General features: G+C 38.9%; 1 protein-coding gene across 5 annotated transcripts in view; it reads left to right on the forward strand.

Moving 5' to 3' along the window:
• Positions 1-17,988, forward strand: part of LOC103476097 (vacuole membrane protein 1) — a 76,748-nt gene that overhangs the window by 19,291 nt on the left and 39,469 nt on the right. For all 5 annotated transcript variants that reach the window (XM_008428189.3, XM_017308616.2, XM_017308615.2 and 2 more), the window contains 2 exons: positions 11,025-11,249; positions 17,281-17,412. In XM_008428189.3, the coding sequence (XP_008426411.2) occupies positions 11,025-11,249; positions 17,281-17,412 (357 nt within the window). The remainder of the gene's footprint in view (positions 1-11,024; positions 11,250-17,280; positions 17,413-17,988) is intronic.

The following is a 17,988-nucleotide window of genomic DNA, read 5'->3' on the forward strand; positions in this document are numbered from 1 at the left end:
ACATTCGTAGTGTGTGTGATTCCTAAAAGCTTGGGAATGTTGTAAATATTTTAGAAGAGAGCTCATCTGAGTCATACAACATTAAATTACTTTCAGTAATGGTTGTTGCTATTAAGTCATTATGGCGGCATGAAAGTTAGTCAATAAAATTAAAAATGGTGCATTTTACTGTTTACAAAATAGCAACAAGAAGTTTTTTTTTCTCTTTTTTGTTATATAAGTAAACAGAAGTGCCCAAAGTGTGTTTCTCTGAACAGTGGTTTGCAGAAGTATGACGTTCTTCCCATTTACTGGAGCGACAAACGTCAATGTGTTTTACTGGGATTTTAGTAGACACAAAAATGCAGATTAGTGCATTGTTGTGAAATGGAGGGAGAATAATTACAAGATGATGATATTTAAAACAGTCAACTTTTGCTGCAGACTTCTGTTAGGTTTTCCAAACAGAAATCACTTTTGCACCAGTATCAAGTCTTCAATGATCTCTTATCAGATTTTATATTTGGATTGTTCTTCATTCAGCTCCATCCATCCCTGTCTGAGCTGAAGGAAAGCATTCCCACAGCATGATGCAGCCACCAACATGTTTCACTGTTGAGGATAATGTTCTTTTTTCACCTTGTAGGTCAGAAAGTTTAAATGTCGCTTGGCCAGCAATGTTTAATAGACTTTGAATGACTTTCTATAAACAATGTTTTTTGTTTTTTTTCACTTTCCAAATCTTGTCATGGAGAATTTGTGGAATGGACATCTGATTTTTTATCATTTGGATGTTGTTCTCTCGTCTGACTCTGGGTTAAACCTCTCCTCAACTTTCTTCCTGACATGTCTGCTGAGTTCCTCAGACTTCACGATGCTGTTTGTTTTCTGATCTTGTCTAACAAACCTTTGAGGCTTTGACAGAACAACTGGATTTACAGAGATTAAATGATACACTCGTGGTCTGACTCTGTGACTTTAGATGCTGATTACATTGGATTTTATTTAGGGGAATCAAATTAAAAGAAACTCTGTGCAAATATATGCCCGGCAAATCTTCTAAAATCCGTATCTCTTGCTCTTACTGCTTAACAATTGTGCAATTTGACACCTATAAATGTAATGTGACAGATGATTTTTTATTTTGCAAGGGACTGTAGGTGTTGGCAGTTGATGATGGCAGTAAAAGGGGAATTGAAAGAATTTGACTGTGTGTATGTGACTTGTGATTTACAGCCACTTTTCCATAAAAATAAAAAAAAAAAGAAAAACCAACAGTGGCTTATCTAAATAAAGGAACATTCTGTATTTTTTGTATTGGGTTTCATTTAGGATTTCTAGATTATAGGTTGCAAAGGGAGGCTCGTGCAGAATATACAGATTTTCCACTGCAGCCCCCCTGAAATTAAGCTTGGACTGTTGGCAATTACCAGAAGCTGAGCTTTAATTACAGCCAGCTATCACACTAAGCGATGAGCAGGTCGTGGAATGCGGCTTTTGGAGGCTATTCCTGCATTGTTGCACTTACACCTCTGCCTCAGTGATCCAGTTACTTTGAAGCAAGGCGACAGTTTCAGCGTAAAGCACGGTTTGCCCACACATCTACTGTCTGACAAGAACGTGTGGGCGAGGGAAAACTCATTTACGTCACGGCAGGGAGCTGGACAAAGGACTGGTATGCGAGTGATGCCCTCTGCCTCACTCTTTTGCAGCGACAAGCCTCTGTTTTATTCCAGGGCAAATAGACGTTCACTCAGACAGAAACTCGGCCGCTTTGTTTGAGTTGTGACTCACAACCTTTGTGACCCGGGGGCTGCACTGCTGAGCAGGATTAGTGGCTTGTGAGGCAACTTTGGGTTCAGCCCAGGTATTCAGTGTCATGATGGTTTACTGCTGACTGCATCCATCCTGGGAAAACTCACCTGCTCCGGATGCAGGTTGAGTTCACAGAGGGGGTGTGAGAGGGCGCCATCAAAATGTCTTCACTCACAGTGAAAAATATCAACCCAGGGAAGAGGTTTTTCCTTCTAGTTTTCTGAGACTGTAAATTTAGATTGTGACTGTAGGGATCGCCATTTTCTTGCTCGTTACTTTTTGTCAGTTTGGGGCATATTGTTCCATGAAAACATTTATTTACAGGATAAAAGAAGGAAAATAAACTGGCTCGTAAATATTTTAACATTTTTATACAAGTGTGTATTATTTTATGAACACCGATAGAAACAAATTTGTTATTAAAAATACAGCTGTTCTCCTACCTGGTGTACTTGTACGTATTTTGCAGGAAAATTCATAATTGGAATAATTTACATTTTCACATACAATTTGTGCTGCTTGATGCTTTCAGACTTTTTTATTATATTTCTTACTTACAATAAGTTAAACTATTTTTTATGAGACTTGATGTGTTTTATTTTTAAAATGAGTTTTAAATGCATCTATTTCACAGATATTTTGATTTTTTTTTTACCTACCTTTTTCTTTTAAACAATTTCTTACTATGTGGATGAGTATTTATATTTAATAATTCTGCTTTTACTCTTTGAGACAAGTCTTGAAATTGTTGCTGTCACTGTCATGACTCTTCCAGGTTTTTCTTATCTTCTTGAACCTCAACTGAGAATGACTCAGCATGGCACGATCGTCTCTTTTTTTTTCTTTTTTTTACACCAAAATGACAATTGATACACTGCATGCATGTTACCCAGAAAAGGAGTGACACATCGGGATCAAGTTCAGTTGGTCTTTGAAAAAGCTGAAAAGCGCCTCTTGACTCACCGGTACCTGGCCGTAATGGATCTCTCACCTTAACTTCGACACCTCCTTAAGTTCCATTTGGCGGCATTAATTTTTAACTAAATCTAGATAGTGTGTCGGAGCTTTGTCACATGGATTTGATCCCGTCACTCCAAAAAAGGCAGTATTAATTACGTTCTGTAAAGATGCATTGTTTGTGGATATTCCTCCTTTTAGAGCTCCAGTTATGAGGAGACAGTGATTAAATAGGAGTTCAAATTTTATTACTTTATTTTTTCACCTATAAGACTGGAGACACCGATACCCCTGAACATCTTGTGAGTCACTCTTCATTAAAAGTCTTTCAAAAACAAACACCAGCAGGATATTTCACTGAAACCCTTGTGTGTGTGTGTGTGTGTGTGTGTGTGTGTGTGTGTGTGTTTAATGGATTCTCAATCTCAACTGTCTCACCTCAGGGTTTTGAGGCATTTGGCGCTCAGTTAGTTAGAAACCCCAGGAGTCCTGTCAATACCAAGTACAATTTCTATTCAGCTTTAATGCTACACACACACACACACACACACACTCACTAACGGGCCAAAGGAAGCAGGTCTTGGGCCAAAGTGGGTTTAGTGTTTAAAATTGGACCAACACGCGCCCTAGAACAAGCCAAACATGACCGGACCAAAGCCGAGCGCTGCTGGCTCCCTGTGTACATGTAAGATTTTAAGCATAGCTATCTTATGACTTTCTACGGCATAAGATTACTCAGTGCTTTCTAGATGCAACCAGGTGCTTCTGTGTCGTAGCTCCATTGTCCTTCCAGATAGCAGCAATTCGTTAATTTGGAATTCAAAAAGCTCGACTTGACTTTTTTGTGAGTATTACGAAGACAGTTGGGAAAATAACATTTACGTAATAAAACTTGAGGCAGGAGTTTTTGAGGAATGATCAACGTTGCTTTTATTTTCTGTAAAAATGAGGTAAAACAAAATCATATTCAGGCTGTTTTAATATAATAAAGGCTGATCACTTCAGTTTTTTACCTTTTGTCAGAAGAAAGAATAAAACAAAACAAAATAATTTTACCGTTCACTGCTATGGGAGTAATTTTTAAGAAATGTACTAGAACAAACTTAGAATTGTGGAGTACTCACTTTAACCCAGAAAAGGAATTAGATCAGTCACTCTTTAGATTATTTTATCAGAAACTGTAGAGTTCTCAGTATTTAGAAATGGAATTAGATACTTAGCAACCCTGGACAGGAGCACTTAGTTTACATACTTTAGAACAACATTAGATTAGTTTTCTTTCCTCTTTTTTCTTTCCTTTAGTTTATTTTGTTTGTATTTCCTTTTAACTCATGTGAAGCACTTTGAATTGCCTTGTTGCTGAAAATGTGCTATATAAATAAAATTACCTTACCTTACCTTACTTTTGTGAGGCAAAAAGTGCCTAAAATAGAGCTCTAGTAATTGAAAAGCAATATTAATTCACATTACATATGTACAAACAATCTTTTTTTAACCTTTTTCTATTTTTTTTTGCCAGTGTTTTTTATTATTTAAATCAAGTGGCATAATTATTTCTAATTGTTTCTGATACTAAATATTCAAAAAAAAACTGCTGGGAGCATTTAGGCATTGAATATTGTTGAATACATTTTTTCAGCCATTAAAATAAATCTAGTCCAGGTCTGTATAATTTTTATCTGAACAGAGTTGATCAAATTGCGTAATTCACAGCAAGATGATTTTTCAAAAACCTTAAAAATTCAAGTCAGTTTTTTTCTTTTTATCAAATTATAGTTTATAATGAATTACCCATTTATTTCAAGTAATGTAAAAATATCAGCTTTATTTTAATACTTCATCTTCCGTGTCTAACATAAAATTACTTCAGAATCCTTTAAACTGAAATGAAAGTTTTTTTTTTTTTTCTTGTTCAAAGTTTTTTCTGCTGAACGTTTGAGGACAGAATGAATCTGTGTGTCTGCTGGGGAGTGGTTTCAGAACACCAAGTCATATGGTGAAACCGCACGGATAAATCACCAGGACCAGCCCCTGCAACCTCTTCATGGTGTGTACTTAACCACCCACTTCTAAACACCCCTGCCCCTCCTCTCTGTGTCTCGGCTCCATCCATGGCCCGAGTCCAGAGTTCCCTTACCTCCCTCTCGGATCCAGACCGGGACTTCTTCATAACGAACTAACCTCTAATGTTTGTTGTCCTTTGCCTCCAGCAGTCTCCCACTGTATGAAGTGGTTAGCAGGTTGTGCTTGCTGGACCGTGTCTGATGTGCCTAAATGACCCTCGACAACCACAGCGACCTGTTAATGATGGGACCGTCCTGTGGCTGCGGCCGCTGAGGACCGGTCAGTTTCTGGACGGCCATTAATGCCCGCGCGGGGCTCCGGAAGCAGCTGGAGACTGAGACGAAGCGTTCACAAGCCGTGTCTGCTTCTGATTGGCTGCTAGTGTGCGCTGGGCGATATTTAATTTGAAAAACGGTACGGTCAAGCAAAAACCTTTATGGTTTTGATAAATAACGAAACTAGACTTTAATAGCCACTTAACAGGCTTCCGTCTGTAACATTTCTATGTCCGTGACTCTTAACTTGTGATACTGTTGGTACTTGTGCTGTTTTTGGACGTTTTCAGAAGAAATTTGGATGTAAATTGCTTCAGTGTTTGTAAAGATTATACACAATTTTACTTCTCAAGTTAAAACCATCCAGATTCAAACTCAACAGTATACCAGTTCCTAGTTCTAAAACCAATGTGATTTATGAATTTATTTTCCCAGCCACCAGGTTAACTACTGTTAACAATACAATTTAATACCATTCATAACTTTTTAACCCTACATTCACTAAAGGAGGTTGTACAGTTGCACAAGATTTGATTGAATAAATACAATAATCAGAAACAAAGTAAGAAAAAAAAACATTTTCATTTATTGCTGCTTTTAGTAACTTTTATAATTTTTTTGATTTCACCTTTTATTTGACAAGACAACATACATCTTCCGTGGGTTCCGTGAGGGTTTGGGGTTTGTAAGAAAACTCCAACTTAGATTTCAACCCTGACATGTCTGACTTCAGTGAGCCTGTTTTTGTCATCGTTCCAACTTAACAAATGGAAATCCTAACTTCTGCGATCATATAGTTGAGCCACATGCTTCAAACAGTCATGCAGTGTTAATAGATAAAAACTGTTTTACTACAGTTTTAAAATATCTACTAGTCTGAGATCACAGAGGAACTTGATCACAGAGGAACTTGTGTATGCTTTTATGAATTTGTGTGAGGAGAATAAAAAGGCTGAAATACAAAATAAGAAGATAGAAGTATTTGTCAGGACATTTCTTGTTATAAAATCGATCCTTTCTTCTATCACCGTGTGCCTTTCTCAGGATGCTGGAAGTGAAGACTAAATGTGAATTGCTGTTTTTTATTTTTTATTTTTTTACATTTTATGATTAGTTGAATCAAATAGTACTGCATCATAATCGAGTTGATCTCGTATAAATACTTAGGTCTAATTCAGATTGCACTGTATGGAATAAAGCTTGAACTACATTGAATTTTATACAGTTGGATCTAAATAGGGCCTTGAGATGAAACGTTTTTGGTTGGCCATGGGGAAAAATGAACAAGTCACATATACTATAAATTGAACTGAACTGAATTTTGCTAACTTGACCTGGAGTTGAACTGAACTGTAAGAAAACTGAGCTGAGTTATAAATTTAACTCTCATCAATTTAAATGAACCAACTGAATTGATATTACTAGAGCTAACATAAACTTGAGTTGTACTGACTTACACCATAATGAATTAAACTTAGCTGAACTTCACCGAGTGAAACTCTGTTGAACTGACTTGACATTAATTCAGTGCATTCTCTTCTGTTCATCTGAATTTAATTTAACTGAAAGATGGCAGACAAAACAAGTTACTATCCACACACAAGACGATACAAATTGCTTGACTGGAATTTAAAGGGAAGACAATAAAATGACAAAAACCTTTATGATTTGCTTAAAATGAGATCTGAAACCAATGCATGAAAAGAAACATGCCACAATGCAAACATAAATTTGATTATGAAATCCTATAAATCATGTAATGAGATTCTGTGATCATAAAATTGAGGTTTTCCAGATAGTGCAGGCAGCTGCTTAAGCTTTGTCTTCTAAAATGATATGAATGATTACAGAATTATGTTACTAGTGTAACTTTTTCCCCATTTTTTTTTTGCCAACAGTGAGCAGCACCAGTTTAATTTTAACTTGCAGTTGTGAATCATCAGTCAGTTGAATTTAAAACATGCTTCAAAACAAACAAAAAACAAACTCAGACTTAAATCTACACCCTCAGTCAGCAGAAAAGTTTCACAATGAACAAAAAATGTCCTGTCCCTGCAAATGCGACACTGAAATCACAGAAGGGTTAGCTAGCAAAGAAAATGAAACAAAAAGTTCCCCAGTTGCGTGTTAAGTTGGATTGGGAAGAAAAGAAAAAAAACTCCACGCCCTCCAGTTATATTTCAGAAAAGCTTTAAGGGGTTAATCCTACAATCTTATTAGTCTCGTTTTGTTCTAAAAGCTGCTCTGGTTCGGCCTTGTGTTCCAACACACACACACATCTCACGGTGATATCACTACACACACTGACAGCAGTGCTCACAATTTCTTTGTTACAGGATCCGTGTGGATCTAAGCACTATTTTGTGGCATGAAAGCCTGTCATCATCAGACAGATATGAGTTCAGTACGCATCAAATCTCACCTGGATTCTGTTTACAGTAAACTCTGTGTATGTGTGTAACTGCTTGTGTGTGTGTGTGTTTTGTTGTTAATCATTTACCGCTTTACTCTGGAACTAAGGGAACTGCTTTTTAAGTTCCTACTTGCACACGTCTGTCATCAAGCGAGAAGCATACCGAGACAGACGGAGGCAGCTACCTGGATGTTAAGTTGGCCGGACAACATGAGAGGGCTGGATTTTTCCGGAAGGAGAGAAGCAGTGACACAGCATTAAACATAGAGAGGGAGGGGGGGGGAAGAAAGAGAGCGAGTGTGAGCAGGTACTCTTAGTCACGCAACACGCTCTATTGTTGAGCTCCAAGTAAGTGTGTGTGTGTGTTGGGTAAACACACCAGGAGTTGTGAGGAGGATAGTTTTTCTTGTTCATACAACCGTCTGCTTGACGAGTTTGTGTTATTGAAGGATCTGTGTGCGTCGATGTGAAAGTGGCCCCCTCTTCATATTCAGATGGGAGGACATGTGCTTGAGGAGTTACAACTCTGACTGGGTCAATGCTGGGAGTTTCTTTATTTTTCCATCTGGGTCACTAAGACATCCCGGTTTGTGTTTGGTAACAACAGTGTTAGCAACCGGATTTTTTTGTTCTAAAATCTGGAGCGGCTTAGTGTTTATGCAGGCACTTATGCATACAGAGGTTTTACATCCATCAGCGGCATAAATGTCATGTTTAATTGCGGCGTCTCAATGCAAACTGATTGTAGATGCATTTATTTTTTGTGATACAAATCTGTTATTTTCTAATTGATGATTAGGACTGATTGCAGCTAATAGATGTCATCAATCTACATAAGTTTTTTTTAAAACTACTAAGCAATTTTATCTCTAAATTATTCAGAAATTATGTAAGCTTTTTGACATGGTCTGGAAGAAAATCCCAACCTTCAACGTCAGAAAAACTGGATGGGATCAACCTGCAAGGAAACAGTTGGAACACCATCTTCACTGTCCACAGCAAAGTTGGTTCTGCCCACATTTACCAACTAAAATGCCCACTGAAAAAAGGTTTTTTAATAAGAGACAAAGTTATTTAGTCATAATAAGATGCATGTTTGGAGGAGTGAAGATGCGCCTTTTAAAATGAGGAATATCTCACCAACTGTCACAGATGGAAACTGTTGGGTGCTCCAATAAAATAAATAAATTGGCTTGGAAAAAAAATAGCTACCGCAGTCAAACAGCTTCTATTGAAAACTTGTGGATTTTGATTAAAAGCCACTTGTGTCCCAGGAAACGAAGCTAATTTCAGAAATTCTGTCTAAAACCTGGCTGAAATTATGTCAAAAGCTTGTTGATGGCTCCAAAGAAATGTGGTCAAAATACAGTTTTTCCTGGAACATTGAACCAATTATCAGTGGGAGAATATGTTTTTATTTAAGCCTGTATAATTCTGATGCAAGGCAGATCAGAGAATATCCTCACTTGAATGCAAGCGTTCTTAAACGCAAACCCAATGATTGTTTTCAAAATCCTTAAAACAACATTAAATGATCACAGATGAATCATTAAATGCCCTGAATTGACCTGATATTCACACCCTTGCCGAGTGCTTGTCAGCTCTGAGCCGGAAGCTTGATTGGATGTTATGCGTACCATACATATTTAAAAGCAGAAGCACATTTCCTTTAGAGATGACTTGGCAGTTTCTGTTGCCTAACCGTGCTCCCACATCCCGTCCGGCCTCGTCTTGTGCTGGTGCGGAAGTTCCAGCCCAGCCCCAGGTTTTTGCCAGAAGGCAAATGGTGCTGCATTGTGTAATGCCAAGCTGCCTCTGTGCGTCATAGGGAGCACCCTTCCTACACGCACGTCCATGAGTGTAAACACATGGAAGAAACAGTACAAAGTGTCTTCTTACATCAGCCCACGCCACAGTCGTGCCTTTATTTACAGGGATCATACCAGAGAATTGTCTGATTGTTATATATCCGTTTACAGGTTTGCGCTGAATGGCTTGTGTTTTTTTTGGGGGGAGAGATCTGGTCACATGATGATGGCTTCTGCTTGTTATAAAACCTAATCAAACTTTGAACTCTGAGACAAGATGTTATCGTGCTTATTGTCAAAGTGAGTCAGACTTGAATGACCATGAAGCATCATGCTTACAGAGCTGTTATTCCTTTTCAAGAAGCCTACGATGATAACTAAATTACAGGAGTGGAAGCAGCATTGTAAGAGATTATTTGTTTTTATTCGCTACTTAGCAGTCAGTTACTGCAATCATAGAGTTCTCTGACTTCATCTAACCGGGAAGCTAAATTATTGTTTGAAAGTGTTTTTGTTTTTCCAGATGTCCAGCTACCTGAGAACTAGGTCTTAGTTTAAGTCACTTCTCTGCAGCTTCTGTACGGTTACCATCCATTTCCCCAAAGACATGCTGTCACGGCCAAAATCAAGTACGTTAGAAACTAATCTAAAAGAAGCAAATTATGAAAATCTCATAAAAATAAGTATGAATCAAACTGAACAGAAAATGAAAATAATTAAAATGGTGGTTTGTTGGCTTAACAGCTTGATTTGTGATAATCAAATTAATTTAATTTGCCTCAGAAAACTGCAGCAAGAGGATTATCTTTGTGTGAACGAGTCAACTCCTCCTAATTATTTAAATTTCCGCATTCCTGGAAGTGCCGGGTGAGGAGGTGGAGTAGCGACCATGTTTCAGTCAGATTTAATGAAATGATGTTAGGCAAATTAATAGCTGCAGTTCTTTTGAATATCTAACCCTGAGCTTTCCTCGTCCAAATTACAAAGCACTAAAACCACTTCTGGGTTTTGTTTTGTGTCATCCACCACAACCTTTAAAGTTTTAGATCACTCCTTTCTTATCTGATTTAGTGTTCAATACCGATAAGGTCATTACAGAGGGGGAATTTACAACTGACGGTACCAAACAACCATAAATGGCAAACATGTTGTTACCTTTGATATTGTTGGCTAATGTCATCACCTTGGACGGCTAACGCTACCGAGTCACATGAGCTGAAAATCAAGTTGTTGTTTTGGTGTTTTCCATGTGGAACCCGAGCAACATTTGGCTGACGTCGTAGATAAATGAAACAAAGCATATACAGTGTAGTTGCCACTTGTTTCTGGTTCATTGTTCAGTTCATACTTCACGTTCCTGAGATTTTCTCTGCTGCACGTCTCCAGTAAAACAACTCCTCTCTTTAGCTGTTGGTGCTTTAATAGCTTTGCACCAAAGCTATTTAACCTGCAAACGTGTGTCTGTGCAACTTGTAGCACAGTTTGATTCTGGCCCACATAAAACTGTCATTATGTTATCAGTTAATATTTGACTCACTGCTGCAACTTTTCACCCAGGCTAATATTAGAGGGGTCTTCCACTGACTCAAAATACCAGCAGGTAGCTCTGCTCCCACTCTGTTTGAGTTAATAGTTTTCACTTGCTCTTGCTTTGAACTAATTAGCATTTTCTCCTTCTTTCTCACTTGTCTGTGTCTGCTGTCTGGTATTCAGGGACCTCACATCGCAGCGGTGACCCTGGCAGCCTATGAATGTGGTTCGGTGGAATTCCCTGAACCTCCCTATCCGGACCAAATTGTCTGTCCCCAACAGGAAGTACTGACATCCGGCCCTGGTGCCGAGCAGGTGGATGCGGGGGCAGACGGGATGGTGGGCCTCCAGGGAAGCATCTCCCTCTGGACCATCATCTCAAAAGTTCGTCTGGAAGCTTGTATGTGGGTGAGTCTGATTAGGATTGCACCAACTGAGGGTACTTGCCTTGACTGAGTCACTTTGCAGTGATCGGAACCAGATTTCGCTGGGGTATTTTACAGTAACAGTGAAACTACAGTGCCTCACCAAAGTATTCATGCCCCTTTCACTTTTGTGTTGCTTTGCTACAATAACAAACTTCAATTTATTTCTTTGGAAGCTATGAGATACACCAACACAAAGTAGTTATGCAGTGGAAGAACAAGAATGGATTGTTTTTGACTTTCTCCTGCCTAAAAGTTGCGACTGTCTTTTGTCAATGCTTTGTAGAGTGGCCTTTCACAGCAAACCCAGTTGCAATGCCTGGGGTGTGTCTCCATTTAATTCCACGCCTAAATCATCTAACATTTGCTTATATTTATAGAAATATATCCTTTACTGTCCAACACTGGAGAAATGTAGGTGTAACAGCAGCGTCATGGCATGTAGGTTCACATAAAAGATGAAAAAAACCATAAATATATATATAATTAGCAATAATAATAAAATACTGTACAACATTATGACAAAAATACTGCTCAGTTATCAGAAATAGACATGGTGTACTCTGATCCTAGAGATGTGCAACTGAGTAAAAAAATTTATTAAATGCACATAATATATACATTGTGTTTATTTGTATTATTGACTCCTTTCCTGTCCCTGCTCAATAAAAACCTCCCCACAGCATGATGCTGCCACCACCTACTGATAAGTTCTGTTTTAGTGTCATCTAAAACGGAACACTCTGGTATTTTCTGTGACCCGTGGAAAACTGCAGCCATGGCTTGTCACGGCTTTCTTTCGACTCTCTTCCATGAAGGTCAGATTTTTAGAGCTCACAGCTGACGGCGGACATCAACAGATTCTCCTGAACTGCGGATCCCTGCAGCACCTCCAGAGTTACCATGGGCCTCTTGACTTCTCCTCTGTTTAAGGCTCTCCTGTGGTATAACTGGACGGCCATGTCTGGGAAAGTTTGCAGTTGTGCCACAATCATGGCTTGAGCAGATCTCTGAGAACGTTTTCCCCTCACCTGTCTGCTGTTTTCCTTTCTCTTCATGATGCTCTTTGTTCACTTACATTCTCTAACACACCTCAGAGGCCGCTACAGAACGGTTTGTAATTCAGCCCAGTTTATTTATAATGCTGTGTTATAATTATATAACATTGTAAACAATTCACAACAAATGCCGTCTACAAAAACGTAATTTCAATTCAGTCACATGCAGATTAAGCCATGCAGGGAGTTGCAAGGATATTCAACAAGCTGAATCCAAAAGAATCCCAAACCTTAGATTTTTACTTGAAAGACTTGCTGAAAACTGTGCATCATTTTTGCACCACTTTATGAATTGCATAAAAGTTTTACTTTTATAAACCTATATAAAATTAAACATTGATTTAATGTTTAAAAGTTCAGGACTTATGAATTATATTACAAGGGACTGTAAGTTTCACATAGGAAAGAGAATAAAGTAACCAGAACTGATTAGACAATAAGGAGAGATTGTGCTTTTACATAAAACCCAGACGTGAGTATTTATAGCTATACAAACATCATTATAAATATTTAACTTGTTTTGACCCTACTGTACATTTAAAATATCTTTTAGCCGCTGCTTTAACTCTTCTTTCTCTCATTTTAGACATGCTTCTTCATTTTTATGTTTCTTGTAACAGGTTAGAAATGCCACAAATTTACATGGGGCGAAAATGTGCATATTAATAACTCATATTCTTGGAAAACCCCTTTTGACTACAGTGAATTTCCACTAAGCAACGTCAATGGTTTCACACATCTACCCAATTTGGTTTGGTGACTACCAAGAAAGACAAAAATGTTTTCAGTCTGTCGGGCCATTTCTTCTCAGAGCCTGAACAGAAGCATTTCCTCTACTTCGTAGGCAAAAAATACATTAAAATAGACTCACAAACTGTTTATGAAAGAGAAAGTGCAGCTTTTTTTCTGACTCTGCTGGTTTATCAGTAACTCACACATGCATAAAAAAAAGAAAACAAGACATGAGCCAGACCGGTTAAAAAGTTACGCTCTGTTACAGATTTCTGTTTAGCCTTTTCAAGTTCGCTTTTATCAACAGTTCACTTTTCTTTTTTTTTTGTTTCTTTCTGACCCAGAAGCGGAGAACTGAAGGGGAATTAAAAAGCTGAACTCGGTAGATTATTCATTGTTTTACGATCATCTGCTTCCCTCTTCCTAGTAATGTGGAAGATGTAAGTGCTGAGGGGGAAATAAACCTCTTCAGTTACTTCTTCACTGCTGGCGCCTTTACGGGAACCGGCCCTTCTGCTCTCTGCTGTAATTGGCCCCCAGGCTTCAGCAGAGCTGTAAAATATTAACCACACACACACACACACACACACACATACAAACTCTTCCTTCTTTCAAAGGATTACCAAACTCTCTTGTTTGTTGTTGTGTTTCTGTCACCAAATCCCCCTCTGGCTTCAATCCCCCCCCACCCACGAGGCTTGTCAGCTCTACAGTTTGGAGGCACCTGTTGCACGCAAGTTTTCAAAGCCTCAGTGACAAAGCCCCGCCCCTTTTACCACCCTGTCTCCTGCCAGCCTGCTGCTTATGCTGGTGATGAGACATGAAACATCACCCAACCCTCCTCCTTCTCCTTCTCCTCTTCGCAACTGCTTCTCTTCCTCCTCCTCCTCCCCTTCCAACTTTCTCTTTCCTCCTCTTTCTTTGTCCTTCTCCCTCTTTGCTCTTGTAGTCCATGACAGTAGATGCGTTAAGTGCCCCACTTCAAACAGCGGCGCGGCGCAGGTGGACAAATTTCATTGCCCTGCTTTCACAAACACCCCGAGCTGCGCGCTCGCGAACAGAAGCGGAGCTGTTGAATGGAGCAGCTGCCAGGGAGATTAAAGCACGTCGCCATTATATATAAAAAAACAAAGTAGAAGATTTCATTAAAGACGGCCGTGTTAACTCGAGAACAGGGTGTCCAGATTACAGATTCACCGTGCCAGATTTTTGGGGGATAGCACCGCCTCCTGACAGTGATTGTTTGGGCTTGTTGTTGCTGCCATGGTTGCTAACTACCCACTAATCATCTTCTGGCTCAGCCCGTCAGCAACATATAAGTAACGCTCCTGTGATTAGTTAGTTATACGCCTCTTTGATGATGATGGTGGGATTTGCGTGTACAGCCAGAACAGCACATTCAGCAAAGTTTTTTTGTTTTTTTTTCACTCTGCTTTAATGCTTAACATTAATAAGACCTTGTAATCACACAAATGTGTTTTCTAATTGGAACTTAATTTATCTGCAGAGCTGGAAGTATTCATACCTCTTGAACTATTTCACATTTCATCAGATTAAAACCAAAACATTAAGGGAATTTTGTTTGGATTTTGTGCAGCAGGCCAACTCAAAGCCAGCCTGGTCGTTGCTCCGCTCTCATCTCCGCTCACTGTTCTGTCTGGACTTTCTCTCATTCACTTAGATTTCTCCAGTAGAATATCAACCGAGCCAATCAGCAAATTGGAGAAGTTTTGAACGGTGACATCGATTTTCTGCGCCGTTTTAGAATTGTAGTCTGCCTGTAGTTGTGGCAATGGCAGCAGAGGATGTGAACAAAGCCATTCAGTCCAGGTGGACCACGCGTCCAAGTATTGAATTATCAACCGTCTCGTTCAGCTCGGCACTTTGCTGTGGAGAATGGTTGTTTTCATTAAGCTTGATGGCATCAAACTGGTGCATTACATAGGTCACAGCCAAACATTAGTGATTAGGCAATATTTAAGACTTCAGCACAGTCCACGCTTCCAGGAATGAATTGTTTCTTAATAGTTGAGTTTCCAGGCCCTCTGCACGAAGCAAAGCGTAGAACAAGGGGCTGGTTTTTACCAAACTGACACAAAGCAGTTGTTAAGTTGGACTAAATTAATTTTTTAGTCACAAAACCCTGAAAATGTGGCCTTCATTCATATTTAGTCTCTTTTTACTTTGGGTCAAATCACAAAATCATCACCAAAGTTGGCCTTCTGTCCAACTTGTACAGGGTTAGGGTTAGAAATAGTCCCACATATCCTGGACACAAACTGTTTAGAGTTTTACCTACAGAGTGCTATTTGCAAAAACCAGCTCAGAAATCATTTCTGAAAAGAAACACAATAAGGTGAGACATATAATTTACTTCTGAAGAACTTCCTTGGCCAACAACATTGCTACCATTGTTATTGTGTTGAAAGTAAAGGTATAGGGATTTTTATGACATGTTTTATGTGTAGTGCTGTCGTCAGTGCTGCACACACCTGCTGTGACGCTGTGTTTCCAAAAGCTCACTGCTTTGCTTCTACTTGTGAGCTCTGCCTGCTCTAGGTTTGTCTTTGCGGGTCAAAGACTTGAATGATTTGTAAAAGATGCTGTAAATGCCCAAAAATAAAGCACAGGAAGTTGTGGCAAAGATTGAAACAGTTTAAATGTTTAATTTTTTTTTTGGAGTTTGCCGTTTTATTTTGTTTATTAAATCTGTTTTCCTCAAACCGCTCCCTCCCTCCTCCCTAAATTGTCGTGTTTTGTTTCACGAACCTGGTGAACCCACCGAAATACTTATGATTTATTTCCCTCAAATCACTTCGTCTTTCTTCTTGTTAAGCCTTTTTCATTCACACACGCTCTAGCACTTTATAGCTACAAGCTCCTTTTGGCAGCTGTATTATGCAGAGTTAGCGTATGGCTTTCCCCCTGCGTTGGCCCTGTTTGTAATGGATCCACAGTTGTTTGAAAATCTGTGGGATTTTTACTCTTGTAAATCCTTTTTCTTTTAGTCCTGTTAATTGCTTCTGTTACACAATCTCAGTCATCAAGCAACGAAAGCTTGGTCAGATTATGGCTGTTCAAATATTTTTTGTGTTCTGTTGTTGCTTGCTAGTCTGTAGGGTAACACAATCGGCATAGTGACAGTAGTCGCATTAGGTTTCAGTGAAATGTCTGACTTCCTTTAGTCAAAATGATAAAGTACCATAGGACTCTACTCTACCCCTTTATTTGGTGCTCTTTTCAGTGCAGCTAACCTTTTCTAGGCGAGGAGAAAGTTGCATCTTCAAAGGGACGCGCGTCATTTAGTTGTTTGGTTCTGAGCGACCATGCTAGCAAAACTGTTCACAAATTATACTCGATAACTTTGGAGAACTTCTTTATATTGAATACGAGAACATATACAGAACAAGGACGAGGAGGTTTTTATTCAAAAGCTGATGAATATGTATTTGAAAAGTCATATGAGGTGTTTATAAATAGAACCAAAATTATCTTAGCCTTTTGAAAGAACGCTATTTTAAAAATAAATCATTCTACCTTAGTTTCTATGTGGTGCTTATTTAGTGGAAATGATTTGTCAAATAAACATCAACCAAGTCCAAAAGTGACAATGGATTAAAGATTCATAAAATATTGTTTTCGTAAAATGCCTGAATGTTTTAGAGATTTTAATTGTCCTGTTGCTGAGGAGCATCCCCACAGCATGATTCTGCCACCACCATTCCTTTGTCTTCATGCTGTAGCAGTATGAATGCCGATGTAAGATGTGAAGTATCTTAATAGCACAATCACTGGAGACTGCAGTCTGGTGACCTCACTTACTGTGAGACTATTGGCACCAATTGTCTGGACCTCTGTTAAATTAGGTCAGTCACTTTACAGAGGGTGAATATTTATACAACTGTCATTGTTTTGTAGAAATCAGGTTACATTTAACATTTAAGATTTTATTGAATTTTGGTAATTATTTTTGTCAAAAAAGCCAAACGTCACTGCTCATTATTGATTTGTAAAATCAATAAAAAAGGGTAAAACATCCAAGGGGTAGAATACCTTGTGTTAAAGATTAAAAGTATACTTTGAAAATGGGTTTTTATAATACATTTATGAAAGAGGAAAATGCGTTTCTATACATCATCTAATCTCCCTCAATATTATTTTATACTGACGTATAAACTTTACGCCGTTGTCTCTGTGTGTTGTTGTTTGTGTTTTGCCGAACAGGGCGCCGGTACCGCTATAGGGGAGCTCCCTCCTTACTTCATGGCGCGGGCTGCCCGCCTGTCCGGCGCTGATCCAGATGATGAAGATTACCAGAAGTTTGAGGAAATGCTGGACCAGACCGAGTCCGCACAGGTGACACATTGCTCCTCGCACCTTCTCCTCCCTCATCGTCATAGTTACCGTCGTTACTTTCTCCTCTGTCTGGCCCTATTACTCATTTCATGAAGGTAGTTCTCACTTTCTTTTCATCCTAACTCCAGAGTTGGGGATTTACCACACACCTTAGCTGTTGAAATAACCACACCGTCGTTTCTCAATGAGGCGGTCGCAATCGCACTCTTGCACAACATTATGACTCTGAGAACATCAAATGATGCGCTTGAGTAAAACGCTGCTTCCGTTTCAGGCTTTCATTAAGAGATCCTCCTTAAAAATATGCTCAGCATGCCACCATTTCACATATTTCAACAATGCCTCACGGCTATTTGTAAATATTTGTGTGTTTTTTTCTCCTCCTATTATTATGAATAATGCAAGAAGAATGAAAGCAAAAGCACGCATGCAGAAAAACCATTTTATAAGATTTGCCTGTCGTGTGTCCAGACTTAGGAAAGTTTTTTCTTTTTTTTCTCATGTGGTTCAAACATCCAGACAGAGCAAGAGAAACCAAACATCTGCATCCATATATGCTTGAGAACTTGTGAACAA

The sequence above is a fragment of the Poecilia reticulata genome, chromosome 14 (assembly GCF_904066995.2).
Source record: "Poecilia reticulata chromosome 14, P_reticulata-male-v2, whole genome shotgun sequence".
Taxonomy (NCBI): Eukaryota; Metazoa; Chordata; class Actinopteri; order Cyprinodontiformes; family Poeciliidae; genus Poecilia; species Poecilia reticulata.